The 21,733-nt window shown below is 38.6% G+C and overlaps 1 protein-coding gene across 1 annotated transcript in view; it reads left to right on the top strand.

Annotated features, from left to right (window-relative positions):
• Positions 1-21,733, top strand: part of LOC102100248 (connector enhancer of kinase suppressor of ras 2-like) — a 164,430-nt gene that overhangs the window by 111,080 nt on the left and 31,617 nt on the right. The window contains exons 9-13 of the mRNA XM_088062604.1: positions 2,759-2,905; positions 6,808-6,941; positions 7,494-7,699; positions 11,383-11,468; positions 13,010-13,258. Of these exons, the coding sequence (XP_087918730.1) occupies positions 2,759-2,905; positions 6,808-6,941; positions 7,494-7,699; positions 11,383-11,468; positions 13,010-13,258 (822 nt within the window). The remainder of the gene's footprint in view (positions 1-2,758; positions 2,906-6,807; positions 6,942-7,493; positions 7,700-11,382; positions 11,469-13,009; positions 13,259-21,733) is intronic.

The following is a 21,733-nucleotide window of genomic DNA, read 5'->3' as shown; positions in this document are numbered from 1 at the left end:
TTTTCATACAGATCTGCAGTGAGTCATCCCCAGGCAGGTAGGCTTTATTTAAAAAAGGAGAAAAGGTGCTTTTCCAGCATGAACAGAGATTTATAATGATGCTGAAATCCCTACTGCTGGTAGGATGCATTCCAAATCCCATTCATGCAAATCCAGATCTTCTGAATGAGAAGGAGCAAAGTCATTATGAGGAGAGTGTAAAGAAGATATTGGAGAACTAAAAAACACTGCTTTGCTGTTAATGAAAGTGGGTTATGTTTTTCATGTTTTTCTGAACATATTAGTTAAGGAGTCTGAGCTACAAAATTATCAGGCTTGGATCTACAAAATTACCTCAACATTGTGGAATTTCCTGGTAAAGGGATTTATTATTTTAGCAATTAGTATTTTTGGAACTATTGTTTTTAAAGTTGTTATATTCTTAATTTCCCACCACATAGTTTCTATGAGAAAACTAACAAATCCTTTAGTATAGACAGTAGTCCACAGGTTTCTTTTTACCTGGAGCTCTTCTTTCCATACTGAGGATGTACAAACAAATAAAAATTAATGATTGTGGCAATCTTAAGTCTAAACTACAGAAATTTCAAACATCTGCCTGTCTCTGGCCATTTAAAGTGCATTCTTTTGCATTCTTCTGGGTTTCTTCCATCTTTAGCATCTAAATTAGCATCTATTTTCATTTATGGAGGAAAATAAAAAGTATCACATTGGTCTTTTATTTCTTTATTATTCTAATTGTAATTTAACTGTATTTTAACTGCTGAAATAGCTTAACCATGTTGTAGAATTTGATTTTGACTGTATGTCCTAAAAATCTTAAAGGAGCAAAATACCTTTCTGGAGGATGCATCTTACCAGAGCTAGAAGTCAGTAATTGCTAAAAAGACTGATTCTTTAGGAGTAAATGTCAAAATCTGACTCAAGGACTTAGTTTGCAACTAAGGTTTTTAATCCACTGTAATGACTTCTCTTTTTTCAAAGATATTTTTAGTAACACAATTTATGATAACTTGTCCAAATTCCTGAGGGCATTTTATCATCACCCAGTAGTAATGGCTGCAGAAGGTTCTCTGATAGATCTTGGTATTTAATGGTTTTGTCATTAAGGTTCTCATTGGAATAATTTATTGTTAACTTAATTATTTATCATTCTTTTCTAAAAGGAGCCCACGGAACTCTAAGGATTTCGGCAATCTGAAAATTACATCAATCTATAAAAATCAAAGAGAGTTCCATTTGATTTCTATAATTGAGTAGGAGAGGAAAAAAAAAAGTATGGCCTCTGTCCTGTTCTCCAAACTGGAGGAGTTTTTTGGGCTGCAAGCTGCCATCCTTGCATTTGTTTGGATGTGACCTATTTATAATTACTGCTGTTTGGTTTTCTGTGGCCAGTGCATTTTTAGAAAGTTTTCAATAGAACAGCAGCATTAAAAATAGAACAGAATTTTTCAAAGCTTTTAAAACCCTTACTGGAATTCCGGCACATCCTGCAGTTCTGTCCCAGGTGGATTTTCACAGTGGGATCCTGGCTTTGGCCCACTGTGGAGGCAGCTTGGAACCTTACAGTCAATATCCCAAATTCTCTTCAGCCCTTAGAAGAGGATTTCAGTTCAAATCTCTTGGAGGTTGTCTTCTATTATTTTCCCTTCACCTTTTTGTGTAATCAGATATTATCTTCCTCTAAGAGGAAATAATTATAAACTCCACCTGATATAACAAGGGGGTGAATGAAGACTGCTCTGTGTCTGAGCACCTAAACAATTCATTTTCCTGGTTATTATAATCAGTGGGAATTCTCACTTTGATCAGAAGAGAAATTATGATTAAAATGATTTTAGTGAACTCCAACAGATCGAACATGGCCAGTATAAAAACATTTCCTGCTTGCATGTATTGGGGTGTTCCTCTTCTGGGGTTCACTCAGCTTTTCATTTTCACAGCTTCATTCCATGGCTGATGCAGTTGCCTTGGGAAGGTTGTGTCTGGGAATTGCTCTATGGACACAGCATTCCAATTCCTGCTCACTGCAGGTCTGCTCACATTTGTGGCAGTCACAGCATTTATGGCAGGGCTTTACCATGGCCACGCTCTAAAAATCTGATCTGACTGGAACAGAAGAGGCAAAAAAAGGACAAAAAAAAGCCCTAAAAAACATTTTTCTGGTTTTGTGTATGAATAACTCATGGTAAATTCCTGTTTAAGCAATCAAGATGATTAAGAAATGTCTCTAAGTAGTTTTTTTTTTTCTGAGTGGCACATCCTTACAGTACCAGTGATGTCCTTTTTTATGGCTCTGTTTGCAATTTACAGGAACTTGGAGACTCAGCTGTGTCCTGGGGCTGTACAGATAAACCAAGAAATGATCATTTATCTCCAGGCAGGGTCTCACTGCTCTTACATCCATGCTACATGTGTTATTCCAGCACAGTCTGGCTTCCTCCTCTCCTGAGACTCAGAACCCAGACTGAAATGATTTCATGACCTAATCTTCTGATTTAAAATGTTCCATGATCTCACAAGTTATTGAAAGGCTAACAGTGTTCACTTCTACCTTATTTTGTTCAGGAGCATGGCTAGAGGAACAAAAAAAAAGATAAAAATTCAGCTGCAGCAGCATGATTTCAGACCAGAGGAGTTTGTAAAACCTGCCTGTGTTTGGAGGTTGTAATAGACCTTGTTGGTTTACAGAACATTTCCTTCAAGTTTCAAGTTAAACTGAAAGCTTTCAGAATTCAGTGATGGACTTTTTCCTTAGGTTGGCTGGCAGTTAAAGAACCTAGTAAATGCACTGTGGGAAGACCCAAATGGAGTGATTTTAACCTTGAAAAAACGTCCTCAGAATACCCTGGTTTCTGCTCCTGCCCTTCTGAAGAATGTGAGGTGGAAGCCTCTGGCACTGCAGGTAAGGTGGCTGCTGCAATGCTGCAATGTCACAATAAATCCTTTATTCAAGAGAAAACACGGGAATTTTACCTTCCAGTGAAAGGAACAGGAGCCTGTCCCAAACTCCTCTGAAGCAGAGTGCTGAGACAAATAGGTGTGGCAATGATCAGATTGTTTTCTCCATGTTTTGGTGACTTTGGGAGCCACAGGAACTCAGACAAGGAAAGAAAATTTACAGATAATTTTATGAAGAACAAGGTTCAGTGGCTGCTCTGCCTGGCAGAGGCAGCAGTACCTCCCTGTTTCCATTATTTCACAGTCTGTCAGCTGCTTGTTTGTAATCAAGTGTGTCAGATCCATTAAATTCCAAGAGAACTCTGCCTCTGTTGCACACCTTGCATGAAGCTGGAGTTTTTGGTAGCAGGGATAATAGAACCTCTGGTATATTTTGAGTATTCATTCCTTGAAAACCTGCTGATGCAAAAAAAAAATAAAGAATTGTGAACATCACAGCTGCTTCTTCCTGCAGCAGGAAAAACTGGCTGAAACACTGAACTCAAAATGTCATTTTTAAAGGAAAGGTTTGCCAGTAAGTCAGTAACTACTGATGGTTGTCTTTAATGCCATTTAACATCCTGTAAAAAGTTGATGCACTTCCATAAATTTGCATAAGCTTCTCAGAGCTGTTTTGTTTGGTTCACACCATACATGAACGTGTTTCTGAATGATTTTTAAATTAATGAAACAAAACAAACCCTCCAAGCTTATCTAGGCAGATTTCCTCCCTGCCTGGCATTTTCTAAATCTTCCATTTCTCAGAGTGCCTGAATCCCACACAGGAGCTCCACTTAAGGAGTTTGTGTAATCCTTGCATCCCAGGAATGCTGACAGTGGGATTTAGGGCCACCTTTCTTTCTCTGTGGCTGCCCCTGGGGGAGAGGAACGGGGCCCTGTGACACCCAGAGGGGATTTTTCTGTCATAATGCTGCAGGAATAACATCCTTTGCTCTGGCAAGATGCTCATCTATCTACTTGTGAACTTCAGACAGAGCCTCCAGAGGCAGCAAAATGGAAATTGCAATTGCACAGGGCTTCCAGAGAGATCCTCTCTTTATATTTTTACATGAAAGAATCATAATTCACTAGCAGCTCTGGGTCTGGAGGCTGTGTCAGAGTGAACAGTGAGTGCTGAATTCACTGCATGTGTGGCACAGCATTTCCCATCAAAAATGCCCACCTTTGTCGTGGTAGCCAGAAAACAGAAAGTGCACCAAGGTGCTTTTGTGGAATTATCAGCAGCTGTGGTTTTGTGATGTCTCCTCTCCTGAGGAGCCCCTGAGGGGCTTGAAGTGCTTGAAGCATCTCCTTCGAGGGGTGTATTTCTTCTGTATCAGAGAACAGTGGGGTGAGATATTTAAATAAAACTATAAACCACTTTGGAAAACAAAAACAGCCCTGCCAGTGTTACTTCTTAAGAACAGATTCTGTTATGAGGCGTGGAATCTGTTATGAGGTGTGGAAAACCAATTTTAGATCTTTTATTCTTCCTGCCACACAGAAAAGCTCAAGTGTCAGGACCTGGATCCGTTTCAGGACGCAGGTTTTGGGTTTGCCCGTTTCCTGCAGCTCTCACCTGGACCTGGTATTATTTATTATTGTCAGTAATGACTTGGAAGCAGGCTGATTAAATTTCAAGATGCCACTAAAGCCTGAGCTTCCTGGACAGCTGACACAACAGCTTGTTGCTGCTGGAAGCAGTGAGCTCACTTCCCTCTCCTGTTGGCTGCAGCGTCCTCGCCTTTCGTTGACTTTGGCAAGAGTTTTTAGACTCTAGAGCAGTTCCATGTGCTGAACTGGTTGGAGAATTTCTGGGTTGGTTTGTTTGTTGTTCTGGAATTTTCTGCTGCTCACGGATTAAGTTTGGTTTGGGGATGAGCAGAGGACACAGCACAGGCAGGAGGTTTACACCAAGACAAAAGCAGGATGGGGAACGACCAAAGAGCGACAGACTGCGGGAAAATACCTCAGTGAGAGCAGATTCAGGAGAAACAGTTCATCAGAAGTCAGCCTGTCACCAAAAATGAATAACAACAACACACTGCTGTATTTCACAGCGTGTTCCAGGTCCAGATCCATACACATTCTTCTGCATGTGCTATTTTCATGGTGCACCCCATAATTCTATTTATGTGTCCACATGTGGAGCAATTTTTCCATTCTGATTTAGTGCTGGTAAAAAAAAAAACCAAAAACCAACAAACCAAAAAAACCCAACCAAAACAAAAGCAGTACATAGTTATGGAGGGCAAAAAGGAAATAGGATTTAAGAACTTGAAATCATATTTGTTACCTCAGGTTGGTGCACAGCAGGAAGTTTTGAATAAAAGTCGTCGTGTTTTCTGTTGTTGCTTAAGGCACTTATAGAGGTTATTAATATTTTTTTTCTACAATAATTAAGTTTAAAATTATATCACATAGGTAATTTATGAATTATTGATGCAGAATCTGTGAGGTCTTAGAAAATGTATTACTTGGCCTGGTTGTAGTATTCTTATTCATCTTAACTTGATGCTCAGTTAAGAACAGCAGAGTTTTCATTTGCCAGTTCTGTGCTCCATTATCTTTCAGGGAGATTTGTGACACCATTTTCCCCCTTTGTCTCTGGCTGACATGATGTGATAGTAGAAAATTATTTGAATTTTTAAACTCTCCAATTATTTTCCCACTCAGGACAAAATGGTTTGGATTTTTTTTTCATTTGCAATGGCAAATATTGCTCTGCACACTTCAACTTCATTCAAATTAAATACAACATTTATTGTATTTTTTCCTTTTTATGTGGAGAACTTTTTAAATTGTAATAATCCTTCCTGTCACAAATAATTGATCCAGAACAATTAAACCATTTTTTAGTTTAACAACAAGCATAGAGAACTAATATAACTTTGACCCCTTTGCAGACTGACAGTCTTATGAAAAAACATAATTTTTTGATATTTGGGGCTGCTTTTACTTTTTGAACTACATAAAAAATATTTCAGTGTTTACCTCTAGAGGAGAGAAAATATTTTATTTATAAAAAATTGTTTATATCTTTCATCCAAATTTTGAGTTGCTGGGTTTTCCTTCCACCTGTAGAAAAATGGTTGTACCTATTTAAGCATAACTTTTATAAATAAAAATATCTTCTATCTCTTGAGTATCAACACAGACTGAACCTTGGTTGAAAAATATTCTTTGTTTATATCTCTGTATCCTGCACAGCATATTTGGTTTTCTTCCTTCTAGTCCTTGCAGACCATTGGCTTGAGCTTCTCTATGACATCTGAATCAAAAAACTGTGTTCAACGTCATGTAAAAGTTTAAACAGTAAAAATCTTAAAGGATATTTATTTATTGTTTAGGTTAATTTCTATTTCTTTTCTATTTACCGTAGAACAGGTATTTGTATCACCATGGCTATAAAGCCAAAGGACAATGAATTCTGCTTTCTTAAAAAATCAAGATGTTCTGTCCTTGCTAACAATAAATCTTCCAGTGAAACCAACATTTCATTCAGTACAAGTCTTCCAGAGTTCTGTAATTAACTTCTGTATTAATGACATTTAATACAGTGTGTCCTTTCTCCTCAGATAATTGATTTTCTGCATTGATTAAAGATCATATTTTGATTGAGTCTCAGATTTTCCCTTGAGGTGGCTTTTAAATTAATTTAATGGTCGTTTATCAGTTTCTTTCATAACTAGTCTTGAAGCCTGGAGTTTCACTAGACACCTTTTTGGAAGAAACTTCAGAAATTAAAAAAAACAACTAATCCAAAAAAAGAGGTCAAAATTCCTAAAATTATGCACACTGATTGTGTTGTTTCTTGTAGCACAGAAATATTAATTTATTCTTCCTGTGCCTTTTTGTTTTTCACAGCCTGTGATCCCAACCAGCCCCACAAGCAGCTCTACAACCCCAACGAGTACGATGGGCATGTCCTCACAAATGGACAACTCTGCACTCCAGGATGTTTTCATTCTCTCTCCTATGTCAGGACTTTATGGACCCAGGTATTTATGTCCTAAGGAATTTGAGGTTTTGAAAAATAAAATTTTACACTTTGATTTCATTAGATTAATAAAGGCAAAATGAACTTTCCCACCATCAAGCTAAACAATAAAATTAAGAACTCAAAACAGATTTATCATCATATCGTGTTTTAAGTGAATTAATTTTACTTAGATGAGAAAAACCTGGGTTTAGTCCTAAATGAAAAAGGTATTTAAAGAAGTCTTTAATCAATTAGTTTGATTTACTTTTACGTGTCTACTTCTATCTCATCCTTGAGCATTTCTGCAGGGGAAACCCTTGTCTGCTCATACTAAAACAATTCCTTATGTTCTCCTTCAGATCCTAGAAAACACCTGGATATTATCTCACAATTATTATCTCACAATTAAAGCTGTACCTAATGATGGTTCTATGAATTTACATTTTTTGAATTGCCTCACTTATAAAGTTCAGCATTTCAATTGCAAGAGTTTTTATTTGTTTGGGAGAAGCAGTAGCATGCTGGAAGTTTACCTTACCTGGCTCATTTCTCCATCATCTTCTGCTTTTAGGGATGAAATTGGAATAATGTCTTGTGATGACATCAGCAAATTTGGAAAGTCTGGGATGAAAGGCTCTGAGTCTCCAAACTATTTCCTGGAGCACGAGAGTGGGAAATACTACACTCTGATTGAAGGAGAAGGCCACCCTGGGAGCTCTGAGTACGAGAGGAGCAGAGCCACAGGCGTGAGGAGAAGGGAAAAAACCCCCACTCATGGTAGGCTGCATTTCCTCACCTTCCTCTAACTGCTCACATTTACAAACTGCTGTTAACTCTGCAACCCCCCCAAAAAATCTGTCATTCTTTGTCAGACCTGCTGGCTCTGAACCATAAACAGAAGTTTACATGAAGGAATAATTAGGAGAATTACACGCTAACATTCCTGGTCAGCAGTAAGTTATTTATTCGGTTATTTTGCCGTTCATACTGGAACGTTGAATGAGAATTAAATTCATATTATTTGGATGGGCCAGCGTCTTGATTTACTCATTTTCCCCCCCCCGACTCCTGGAGATTATTCCATTTGCAATGTTCTGGGCTGTTAAACTTCAGTAGGGTCCTGCCTCGTGGTATGAAAGTGTCTGTAAGATGGAAAGCCCTTCAAAATTCAGCGCTGCATTAAATGCATGAGAAGTACCCTATGATGCACCCATTAGTGCTTGAACTGTATTTCAAAATCTTGGGATGGGGACTTCTTAAATATATAAAATGCTATTGAAACAATAACGAACTCTGGTTTTTCTATGAAAATTTGGTGTATATATAAATCCCTGAGTGTACAGTCACATGTGCCTGTATATGAATATAGGGATCTGTGTAAAAGGTGGTGTTGAAAATTAACTGACAGATTTTTTGCTTCTATGTTTAAACTGAATTTCTTGGTGTTTAATGACTTTGAAAAAAATCCTGATGAAGTAAAGCAGTGTATGGTCCATATATTTTCAGTGGCTTTATTTTCAAGGCAGTAGGAAATTTTTTTAAAACTTACAGGTTTCAGATAGGAGATTTCTTTTGAAAAGTGGATTTTTTTTCTGATTTTTAAAATGGCTTTATTTCTGAGCCTCAGAGAAAGCAATGACAGTAGTTTTCTCTATGGGAAGCTGCTATATTTTGAATATTCATTTGTGTAGGCGAGCCATCCGTGAGTACTTTATTCACCTACTCTTAGACTGGGGTTTTTTTCCTCATTTTTTAAAAAAGCCCCAACAACTTCCTAAGTTTTTTGTCTTTGAAATTTAGGAAAAGGAAAACCTCTGAGAAGCTCAGAGCAGTAAAGGGAAATGTGTCTGTGAAGAACACAGGTACTAAAATCCTGCTGCAGTTCAGTGGAGAGAATCCCAAGAGGGGTTCTGGTGGAAGATCCAACAGCAGCTGGGAGGGAGCACAGTGGGGGGAAAAAAAGAAAACTCTTAAAGCACTGCAGTCACTGATTCTGCTGCTGCTTAGTCTGGCGTGGGGTTTGCTACCAGAGATGCTCTGAAATGCCATTTCTCTGCCTCCTGTTCTTAGTGTTTATCTTGTGTTTATCAGTTCCACAGAACGTCCCCCCTGCTGTTGTAATTTGCTGACTGCAGCTGGATTTCTGGTAAAAATGGCAAGTAAAATGGACTTGATGGTGTGTGGATGCACACAGAACTTGGTCAGAGTAGGAAATCTTAATAAATCTTTGTTATAGACAGGATATTTTTAGTAACTGCTTCAGTCATCTGCTTGATGCTTGAAAGAGCTGTGACGCTGAATAGGATCCCATCTCAAAACCAGTAATGTTCACTCTTTATCTCCTTGTGGAGTGACATCATTTTAAAACAAATTTAGAATGAAAGATAAGGAGAAATCTTAACTGTGATTAAAATTGGAGCCAGATGGGTGTGTTTGGCTTGCTTTCATAAATTCTTGCTTCATGGTGACTTTAAGTATTGGGCTCTCTGCCTGATCCCAGGAGTACACAAGATTTTTTTGTCTATGATGTACAATTCTGATTGAAATCCAGAAGGAATTTGGTTTTAAAGTCTCTGAAATATGCCTTTGTCTCAAAAATGACTGCCAAACCAGAATTTTTTTGAACTACAGGTTTAATTAATCTGTTGATTAACAGAGATGCAAATGATGTTCTACTGTAGTGGAAGGTTTTGTACTTTCTGGCTGAGAGGTGACATCAATCACCAAAGCGACAGCGTGTCTTTCAGTAAAAAGACAGGATTTATGGCAGCTCCAATAAACTGATGCTGGAACCACAGAGCCATGGGCAAAGAAATGAAAATAAAACTTCTCAAGCCTTTCCTGGCCAAGCAGCCACTTTCATTATTGCCTGGGCTGACACAAACTACTGTTCCAAAATTCCAGCCTTGGACTTTGCAGAATTCCAGTCATTATTAGAAATAAAGCTCCTGTGCAGCTGATAGGTGGATGGATACTCAGGCAGGTGATGGGTATTGATAGTACATGCAAAATCCAAGCAGGTAAATAAAAAGTCATTTTTTTCCAAAGTATTTGTGAAAATGAAGCTTGTTTTTAATAACATTGCAGTGCATTTTTTGGTTTACTTAACATTATACTCTGTTATTTTTCTGACTCTAAAATTCTCTGGTCTAAAGAGCTCTTGTGTCAACGCATATCAAACCTCTTCCATTAATGTGTTAGAGACAAAAATGTCACAAATATTTTTTTTTTTCTTTCACTTTATTCTGGTATCCTTGTACACAACAATTTTTTGCTCCTCAGAAAAAATATCCAAGCTGCCATGTCGAAACAATTTATAGGTTACTTTTTATTGGGAAAGGACTTGGAAGTGAAATAAGCAGTTTACAAAATCACTCGTTCATTTGCCTTGTGTGATTCCTGTCCTAAATTTCTATTTTTGATGTCTGTTGTGCTGTGGTATCTGTATTTGTGTATAAATCATTTCAGAGCTTCAGATCTTTCCTTTCTTTACAGAAAAACTGTTCAGTTTGGTTATGTTGATTTTCACTTGCTTTGTGCCTTCCTATTTTCTTCTTTTAAAATTTATAATCTTGTTTTTCTTTTTGTACTAGTGATTTTTTTTTTTTATTCATTGATTTTTTAATCTTAATTGATATTTGTTCTAAGGATCAGGATCCTACATTTGTAGTTAAAGGTAGCCTCAGCTGTGAGGCAGACAATGAAACTACATCTTTTTCCATAGGATTATTTATACTCTAAATTTCATGGTGTGCACACGAGTGGAATATGGGGAAATCTCAATACTCCAAATATCAGCCCTCCAGTTCCCAGCAGTTCTGGGGCTGTTCCTGGTTTGGTGCCATCCCTGTTGTGATGCTCCAGCAGGGAATGGCTTGGGCATGTTGGGATCTCACTGCCACAGTGCCAGGAAATCCCAGTGATTCAAAGCCCTGCATCTTCTCTGCTGGTCCTTGGCACCAAAGTGTGCCCCAGGTTTTCCTTCTGAGCCCGTGGAAATGAATGTGCCTTGAAATGAGATCCCCTCATTTCTCACCGTGAGATTTCCCAGCTCAGGGGGTTTCCTGTTTCCCTGGCACATCTGTGTTGTGTCTATATTCATTCTCTCTCTGCTTTTCCTACAGCATCTCCATCCACTTAAAATCTGTTTCTCTCTTTATTCCCAACACCTGTTTAATGGGTGAGCGAGTTTGTACAGAGCAGAGCTTCCAAATAAATTTGTAATCTGCTTTACATCCACAAAGAATTTCACCAAAGCTGAAGAAATTCCACCTTCCCTTGAGGCTAGGGTGATGAAGAGGAGGCTCTGGGAGGTTTCAGTGATCCTGAGGGCCCCAGCTCTAATAATGGACTGCTCTGAGGGGTTGTGTCACCCCTGGAATTTATAGACATTGCTGACCCCACAGCCTTCCACTCCTAGGCTTCAAACATTATATTGGTTTTCCTTGCCTTGTTTCCAGGAGATTTGAGGCCAGTTTCGATGCCTACTGAGTACAGCTGGATAGGGGAGTCCAAAGAACAGAACATGTACAAGAGGGGAAGCAGAGGTGAGTATTTTTTTTTTCTCTGCTGTTCTCCAAGATGCTTTTTCATTGTTGCTTAAGGAGCATCACAGGAAAAAAAATCTCTGAGGATATAGAAGAGCCTGTTTAGTATTTGTGCTTTTCTGTTTCTATTTCTGAAAATTAAAACTTTGTATTAGTAGGAGGAATTTAATTCTAGTATAAAGAAACATAAACATCAAGAGAAAAAGTACTTTGAAGACTCAGATATGTGTTAAAAGCAATCAGTTCTAAATCTGCACAGCCCTAGAAAACAGTAAGTGATGTTACAGATGTAAGGTAACATCCTTTGAGAACATTTTGATCAGAATGAATTAAAATTAGGAACAGGAATCAGCAATTGTGCTGTCAGTGTTCAGCCCAGCAGTTCTAATCACATAAACTTCCATTGGTCCCAGTGGGAATTACGAACTTTGCAAGAAAGAAAAGTGATTGCACAGTTTCTTTTTCCTTTATTTTCTGTGCCAAAAAGAAATCATATCATTCAAAGGAATATTCTTCAGATATACAACCATAACTATTAAATAGTTATCACATAACTATTGTGATATGGTTGAAGATTCTTGAATATTATTTTTTTAGAATCTTTTAAGCATGGTCTGGAAGCTGAGAGGAGTTCAGCTTGACTCTTAAAAATGTGACAAAAAATGAACGATATTCTTGAAGATCAATACAGGATTTTAAACTACCTTTTTCAGTAAACTTCCATTCCAAGAGAAAATAAATTTCATTTAAGGCACAAGCCTTTTCTGATTTATTCCAAAGCTGTTGATGTATGTTTAGCTCATATTTCACTGTTACAGACAGTAACAGACCTGTTGCCTGGCCAGCTCCCATCTTGAAACTGTGCCAAATATGCTGCACATCCCCTTAAAACCATTATTCCAGCTTGTCAAATTCCTTGAAATTATAATCCTAGAGTCTGGAATGGTTCCAGAGATGCTCCCTGCATGACACAACCCAGTAACATTTTCTGGTGTCAGTGAAAGTGGAACGGAGTCAGGGAGGAGCAGACCCATTGTCCTACACACAATGCTCTCTCAGGTGCCATTCACGTTCCACTTGGTGAGATTCCCTGATACTTGCATAAAAATACAGGCAAAAAGGACCAGGATAACACTGAAAGCAATGAAGCCTGAGGGGTTAAACAGCAACTGGATCTATCCAGCCATTCTCCTGTGGAGCCACAAAAGCTGTCCTGCCTTGAGCCAGCCTCTGCTCCTGGGGGACAAAGGGCAAGGTCTAGGAATTAATGACCGTGGGTGTGTCTTCTGCTAACAGATTGTTAAAATCATCTTGTGTTTGTGTTCTGAGGGCATCCCTCTGCTGAAATAGGATGTAAAACTGGCTTTATGCAATACCACTAGATGGCAAACTGGCAGTGAGAGGTCACAATTGCCTGGATACTCACACGACTTTTTCCCGTTTAACAGCACCGAGTGATGGTCTCTGGGCAGCCAAACGGTTCTCCGCTGGTTTCCTCTTCCTAATGTTTCTTTTTTGCCTTCCTTCCCCTCCAACCACTGACTCTGAGAATTCGCTGCTGCGCTACCTGAGCGATGACAAGATCCTGGTGATCCAGGAGGAGCCTCTGGCGCAGAAGGACAGCAAACGGGACACGGGCCGGAGGTCCAGGAAAAAGGGCAAAGCCCCAGGGAACCCCAGCTACCCCATCAGCCCCTCGGTGCTGGCCTCCAGCATCAGGCTGGAGCCAGGGCAGCAGGACGTGCTCAGCTTCTCCCTGGCAGAGAACAACACGGTTCCACTCTACCATGTGAGTGCCCAACAAACACCTCCCTGCCTCGGCCAGGTGTTCTCCTCTCACCATTGATCCAGACCAAAAAAATACCTCCTGCTTCATGTTTCCATGCTGTTTCACAGTCTGAGAAGGGCTGGTCAGTGATGGTGGCATGACAAATTTCTCATAAGAGTCGCTTTTTCAATGTCAGGATCACGACAGCTTTCTCATAAAAATCAGGACAGAACAGCAAAACACAAGGCAAGAATCATTTGCTGTCGGATGCTTTAATAAAATTGTGCTCTTAATTACTCAGTCTCACTGAGTTTAGCTTAATTTGATTGTATTATCTTTGAAGGTTCATAAGGATCCTGCACTCAGCCCCTGATAATGATCTATTTTACATTAATTTATAAGCTTTTGTATTGCCACTTTGATTACCGTGTCTTGTAAAAACAGAGGAGTTTAATAGAATTACTGTTTATTTAAATGTATTTCTTTAAATTGTGGATTTCAATCTCTCTGACGGAGATTATCAGCGTCACAAAGTCAAAGCAAAGGATTTTTGGAGAGAAAATCAGCAGGCAATTTATTAGGGTGAATGAGAAAATTATTATACAACCCTGCAACAAACCCCAACAATATTTCATAACTTGGTAGATAAATCAGCTGGTTTCAGTCGGTTTTTGGGATTCTGTTGATGATCTGTTGGCTCACCTGAGTTCTGAAGAGAGGGAAATGGGTCATTTGGGGAGAGATGCAAATTCCACCCTGGATTTCAGGACTGAAGTTGTATTTCCTTGCGAGATTTCCACACCATCGTGCAGCTAATTGAACAGACGTGATAAATTAGCAGTATGATATCGTATGATAATAAATTAGATATTTAAAAATACCCAAATGACATAAAATGTCAACTCTAAAGGGTCTGAAAGTAAAGCAGGAAACTGGAAAACAGGAGTTATCCTGGGAAGAGACAACTGTGCATGGAGTGGTTGTCCCACCCTAAAAGTCTCTGTTCACAAACTCTGTTTCATGTGCAGTGATTGCAGGGGAGGGCACAGGTAAAATGATTATTCATGGACTGACAGAGCACTATTAATTCTTTTATCACCATAAATGTTTGGAGCAGCATTAAAAGAGACCTTTGCAGTCCTTCAGGAGATAATCACAGGAATCAGAATATCTGAGGCACTTTGTCAACTGCCTTATAAATATACAAGAGGAACTGAGTCGACAAACACACAGAGTTGCTGACATAGATTTTGTGGGTTCTTGGCAGCACAGAATCATTCACATTAACGTCTTTCCACTTGGAATACTGAAAGAATTCTGAAAAGCCAAGCAAAAAAATGGGCATATTTATCTTGAAAGAGAGCTACCCCGAACAAAAATGTGGAATATCAAAGAAAATTTCATGGCAGCTTGATAGCAAAAAGGAAAAGTAACAGAGAGTTGTTGTGTTCTTAGATATAAATTTAAGTTTTAAGTGGGTCAGCTCAATTCCTTAATATCTAAAGGTATTACCAGGATTTTCGTAAGCATTTTCATACATAAACCTTTTTTGGGTAACGAGACCAAATCATCTTAAAACAGCTTTTGCTACATTTGTATTAGAAAAGTTGACAAAACTGGTTTAGCTTTTTCTTCTTACATTTGCTCTGTGTTTTTTCAATGGAAGGCGAAAGTGCAGAGCTGTTGGAATCACATTTCCATGAAATCCTCTGCCTTTAACACATGTCCAGCACAACTTCTGGATACAGATCAAAATTCCAGCCCAAATAATCTGGGAAATGCAGATGATAAATAGGATTTTCATCATCTTTAGTGAAAGGAAGGTGATAATATTTGGTAATCAAACAAGGATGGCTTGATGGAAGGAGGAATGGAGCATCACTTAGCCATTGCTTAATTTTCTAAGCACTAACATAAATATGTAGCAAAAAACCCCAAAAAGGCACTCACTTAACAGTAGTTTAAATTACCAGACGTAAGAAGTTTTGCAAAATTGGTAATTGCAGAGATTCACCACTAGATTAATGCTTTGGAAGGAATGTTGATTTGGAACCTAAAATTAAACAATTAGCCTGATTTCATAAGTTGCTGGGAGGATGCAGAGTTCCTATATAAAATGGATATTTAGGTAATGCAATATTGGCAGCATGCCCAGGATATAAAATGATGCATGAAGCCATGTTGCAGTAAAATATTCCTGTCAAGAAACACTGCCCCCTTCCAGGATATATTTATAACTCTAATTTAATTGATATGCAATGTCACAGAACCTAAGCAAGAGTAAATTACAATTAGCAAGGATGTTATAAATAATTATTAATTAATAGAGTATCTCTTGGAACATGACTTTCTATGTTTATTAATGCTTCACTTCTGAAGTGACATCATTTACCAGGTTGAGCCTAAATATGGGCTCATTACAAGGATAGAGTTAAAAACTGAATATGCTCTTATTTTTTTATCACCAGATCTCATTCTGCAGAAAATAAATTTATCATACAGGACACCAGATCAGTAGACCAGATGTACCTGGGAAATTTTTCATTTTGGATTTCTGACCATAAAACAAAACACAAAAAAATCTTGAAAAAATCTTCAGGATTTTACAGAAAGTTGTAGAAAGTTGGACCTATCCTGCTGCTCAGTTCCATTTTGCTCTGTGGCAACCAGATTCCATCTAAAAAGAGAATATTGAAGTTCTCATTCCAGATCCAGTCTGGAAATCCACACAATGTTCAACTCTGTGGTTTTATTGCCCCAGACTTGCACAACTTTCTGTAGCTCTGAAATTCAATTTGCTGGTTACCACATCAAATTTTCCAATTGGATAATGATCTCTCATCTGCTTTTAGTTGGTGATAAATGTTCTGGGGCCATTATCTACAAAATAATTGGATCTTTTGCTTTGTAGTATCATATATTAAAAAACTGGAGAATAGATTGGAATTTCTAATTTTTTTTTGTGTGAATTACAATTCAGTGTGTTGAAAAGACTTAATTTTTAATGAGTTTTAAGACCAATTCTTTCATTTCAATGTTCACAGTAAAACAGAAATAATGGCTGCTTCAGTGTATTCATTGAGAGTGCCAGACCTGGAGTCACTTTTTTATTTTAAAGATAATTTGAAGCACGGAGGTGTTTTAGGGTTACTCATTGCCACACAGAACTTGCTCAACTTGCTTTTTATTCCCTTCTTGCTGATCCCAGGGAGCTGGTAACTCATCCCTGTGGCACAGGGTGATGGAAATGCTCTTTAACTGCTCCTGGAGCTGCAGAGGCAGCTTGACAAACGATATAAAGTTTAATGGTACATGCTGAGAATTCAAACCTGTGCAAAACCAGTGTAAAGCTGGGTGTTGTGTAATGGGTGCACGCTGGGATGAGCCAGATGTTCCAGATGCTTTTTTGGGATGACAGGCAGTCTGAGTGCTGCTCTGATAAGTAGAATAATTAAGATAGTCTGGGAGAATCACACATATTCAGCTCCACTGACTGAAGGAGGAGCCTTTTATTGCCAATTTTGCAGGAAAAGCACTCATGTTTTATTTATCCCTTCCTGCTCTTGCAGAAAGAAACAAAACTGTGCTGTCAGGGATGAGCTTTACTTCCTTCAGAGTTTTATTTCCTTTCTGAATTGCTGAATAAATCCTGTCTTTGCTTTTTAAGTATCTGTAATATGGGAAACCTTCTTTCCCTACCTTGCAGTTATGCTGGGAAATCACTCTGAGGATGGTTGTGTGGGTTCTGGCTGCTCAGAGAAGCAAACACAAGTATTTCTGGCTTCTGTAACTTCAAAATGAGTCTGCCCAGTTGTACTGATTGTAAAATAATATTCTTTTTATTGGGACTGAGCACATGAAGGCTTGAGCTGACAAGTGTCTCCCTCCCCACTTGAAGATGGATCCTTGAGTAACAATGCCCAATAATGTATTTCTTTAGAGTTCTGTTCAGACCTGACTCTCTAAACTATACCCTTCATTAATCTATAAACAGCTTAGAGGGGAAAAAGGTATTTTGAAAAGATATTTTACAGTATAAGGGAAAAGAAAGGGAAATAAAATGTTAAGAAAAGCTCTTTTTAACAATAATGCCATCAGTCTTTAGGTTTCCACATTCATTCAATAATCAAGAACTTCATAACTGACTTGGATCCAGAAAAAGAAAAAAGGAAAGAGAAAAAAGAAAAGAAAAAAAGAAACACTGGTTAAACAGGTGTTAACCCAGAACTTAGGTTGTCCTTGATTTCTGGAAGAAGCAGCCCCTTGCAGAAACTCAGGAGAGGGGCTGGGATTGTGTTTGGCAATTTAGGATGGATGTGTTTGCAGATTCAGCCCTGAGACAGGCTGCTCATTCTTGCTGCTTCCAAAGGTTCAGGTTGTCTGGCTGGCCTAGAATTCCTTGTATTTGTAGTTATTTCAGGACACTTTGCACAAAGCAAATACGAGGCTGCCTTTATCCAAACATATGCAGTGTTTTCAGAAGTAATTTTGCTCTATTAGATCGTATTTAAATGATGATATTCTGCAGTCTTCAAACAAACCACTACAAACCACCAATGCAAGTCAGCAAATGAAGCATTCATTAACCTGCTGTGACTTTGTGGGTAAATTGCCATTTGTAAAACATTCTGGAGTCCTCTGACTCCAGAGAGCCACAACACAACTAAGTTGTACTGTACTGTATTATTTTAGCAAGTGAATTTATGCCTTGTTTTTATTGTTTTGCCAGGCTACCGAAAAAAAAAAAAATAGTTTAGACATATCTATAGTCTGAAGCTGAATTTAACAGCCATTTGTTAATGAATATTAGTTACAAGTGATATTATTGCTATGATAATTGCAATATTTATCCTCCAGACGATGCGCCAAATAGAAATCTCTCGCTTATCACACAAATATCATGTCCTGCTGCTGAAAGGATCAAAGTGTAAGAATCCAGTGGAAACATTTTGGGGACTCCTCTGATTTTTTCTCTCTACCCAGTGGCTCAGCCTTACACCCTGTCCTTTCCCCCTTCCCCAGGAGGAGAGCGATGGCACGAACATCTCATGGCCGAAAGGTCAGCCCTGGGCAGGCAGGGCCACAGGAAACCTGTTCCCATGGGAATGGGGAAAGTGAGGAAAAGGAAGGGGAAGGAATTGACTGTTTTTCTTCACCTCTCCCTTGGCTGCCTCCCCTGTTCCCCAGCTTGTGCTGACAATTCTCATCATCCCCCATAATCACAAACTCGTCCCTTCCCTCTGCCTTCCTTCTTCACCTGGTTTTTCGTCAGCACAAATGTGAGTGCCTCAAACTGCACACAAATGTAGATTACACTGGGTGGTTTCCTGTCTCTGTTATCTCTCCCCTCAGCAAGGGTGAGTGGAATGAAAACCTCGCTTTTATTTTTAGCTCAGCATGATAACTTTGAAAGCAGATTCAGTGGGTGAGAGCCTCAGCTCTCTGAGGTAGAGAGATAAGTAAAGCCCCTCATAACAAGGCCACTGTTTGATTGTTTTTAAACAAACATGATATAAAGAAATCTTCAGGATAATAAATATATGAGTTAAAGGAGCAGAAGAATGAATAATTTTTTCTTTTTGTACTTTTGTTAATAATAATTCAGTATCTGAGTATAGACGAGTGGAAGAGCAGTACGATAAAGAAGCTTTTCAGTCTTTGCATCTGAATAAATGATATATCTAGATGGAATAAATATCTTGAATTTGGCCACTGAGATTAGTAACACACATTATGAAGCTGTTCTAATCTCATTACCAACTATTCCTGCCTCTTGGATTAGGAAACAAGTAAATAATGAGTGTTGAGTATTTTCACACAACCTCTGCAACTCAGAGTTCTTCTGCTCTCTGTGGTTTATCTGATTTCTTCACTTAGGAGAAGAAATTCTGATTCAAAGGAACGATTTTTTTGTTGTAAGTTATTTATAGAGGTTTCAGGTAAATGGGACTTTCTACAGGATTTCCTTTGGGAGAGGAGCCTCAGATCTGCTTGTGGGACCACAGAGGCCTTTTTGTCCTTTCATCTCCACTCGTGCAAGGCAGAAGCAGATCTCTGGGAATCCCTAGAGCTCCAGAAATGTGGAGCTGACTGAAGAAGGCAGATAGGTGCCAGTGACCTGAATTTCACAGAATTTGTGCTTTATAGTCTCTGACAGCATGACAAGACTTGTGCCTCCTGAGCCTCCCACATGTCTGCTACTCATCAAAGTGGCCTTGTAGTAAGATGAAGTAAAGTTTTAGTTTGGGAACTAGGAAAGGCTTTTTTTCCCAAATGTCACAAACTGGTAAGAAGAAACTGCTCAAAAAAATTATATATAAGGGGGCTGAAAATGCAGGTAGGGGCCTTCCACATGTAAGTCATTGTCAGCAGTGTTTCTGCATATAATTACAATTTCACAAGGAAATTAATTTTAGCTATAGGTAGACATTTATAGAAATGCCAATGTGGGTGTTTCCATGTGTAGTATCAGAAATCTTTATAAAGGCTGGCATTTCAAGCTGGCAACAAGATTGTTCTCCCAAGAGAGCTTCTTTGGAGTGAAAATCGGAATCATCTTTATCACAATCATATTTATCACAAGATGATAAATATGTGACAAAGGTCTGTGGTAATCCCCAGTGGCCACACTCAAATCCTGGTAATAATCTCTGTGTCAGTGCTGAGTTGGTCAGGAGCTGAGATTTTTCTTCTTCTAATAAATTAATTATTGATAAAATCTTTAAAAGGTGCAATTATGTTTTTTATGTTTCAAGTACTTATATCAACAATTTCCTCTCCCTCTCTATTTATATAGATGTTCTTCTTTGCTCTTTTCTAAATTACAGCAATTAATAATCAATTACAATAATCTATGAGTTGTTCAATGGTTAAACCATATTTTTCTTCTTCACACTGTTATAGAGTATTTTTAAATTTCCCTGCTACAGACTGTGCTTCAGTTAATGAGATTACATTATTCAATATCTTTGGAAATTAATGCTTGGTAATGCAGAAAAATTTGTGGTGTTGAAAGACTGACCTCTAGAAAAATGTGGTTTATTATCAGAAGCAAATTTCTCTCCAGTGAGTCTTTTTTCAGCCTAATATATGCAAGTTCACATCACATTAATAATTGTTTAGGAAATATATCTGATCAAAGGAAGTCTGGAAGCCACAATCAGAGGTGATCACGTGTGACTGAGGTTGGTTTCTGTGCATTTTCACGGAAGGAAATAAATAACTGAGTTCCTATAGCAATGGAAATTTGTAATTCAGGTGCTGGAAAGAGCAGCCAGAGCAGGGTGAGGGAGGTTTATTTCAGCTTTGTCAGGGAAGAGAGCGTGGGATGGGTCCCATTTGGGAGACAGGGAACAAAACCTGATTTGGAAACACTTTGCTTTTACTTCAGGAGCATTTTTGGAAAAGGAAATTAAGAAACAGAATGGGAAGCTCTAACTGAATTAGTAGTCCCACTTTTAGTTGCTAAAATTAGAAACCTTAGAAGTCAGAGGGATAAGAGAAGGAAAGCTTTGAGCCTTCTGGTAGGACTAAATTCTATTTTTATAACAGTAGCATGGGTAGTGCTGCTGTCAAAGTTCTTTTGCTCGCTTGGCCACACAATATTTTCCTGGGCTGTCCCCCGTATTTCCAGGGATGTTCAGACTGCTGCATTTGTATTTAGCAGAGCATTTTCAGCAGCAGAACATCTCTCAAGCAGATATTTTGCCTTAGCTGCACGCTGTTAACCCTTCCAGTCTGCTTTGAGAAAATGTGAGTATTTCTACAGGGTACTTTCAATTTGTTTGTAAATTTTTTTTTTGTTTTCTAGGCTACATTTCAGCATACTCTGAGGAGAACTGAGGCATTTATGGCTCTCAGGAGAGCCTGTTAGGGTTTCCTGTGCTCCATCACTCAGTGGGAGCTCCTGCCATTGCCTGGGTTCAGAAAGGAATGGCAGAGAACTCCCTGCTTTTAGCGAAACAATTTCATTATTTTAGGGAAACCATTTCATTATTTTTCATCAGATAAGGCCTCTTATTTGAGTGGGATCATCCTTGCTGCTCACATTTGCTGGAATATTTGAGCTGAAGCACACTAAAAGCTGATAACTGGTTCTGTGCTGGGTTCCCCTGGGGCAAGGGAGACTTCTTGAAGGAGGAGGTGGCAAAATGTGTTTGTCCCCCGCAGGTTTTAGAGCTGCCTGAGAAACTCTGCTGCAAAAATGTTCCTGTGCAGAGCCCTGAGGTGCAACAGCCCCAGCAAACTTCCTGTCCCTTCCAATTCTGTGCTCTGAACTCATCTGTGAGTCAGTATTATCTGGGATCAAACATCTGCTGCAGGCCTCAAGAAGAGGCATTAACACACAAACATTGCACTTACTAAAATGATCAGTTATCCAGAAAGTCAAAGATTGTGCAAGAGCAGATTTCTGCATTTATAAACAAATATATGTGAATTTTACATCCTATTTGGGGGGTAGGGGGTTGTAATTTCATTTTTTGTATATTTCAATTC

This window comes from Pseudopodoces humilis, chromosome 15, assembly GCF_049639895.1.
Source record: "Pseudopodoces humilis isolate 2021_Gansu_Grassland_sample_001 chromosome 15, ASM4963989v1, whole genome shotgun sequence".
NCBI classification, from domain to species: Eukaryota; Metazoa; Chordata; class Aves; order Passeriformes; family Paridae; genus Pseudopodoces; species Pseudopodoces humilis.
This window is presented reverse-complemented; position numbering and strand designations above follow the sequence as displayed.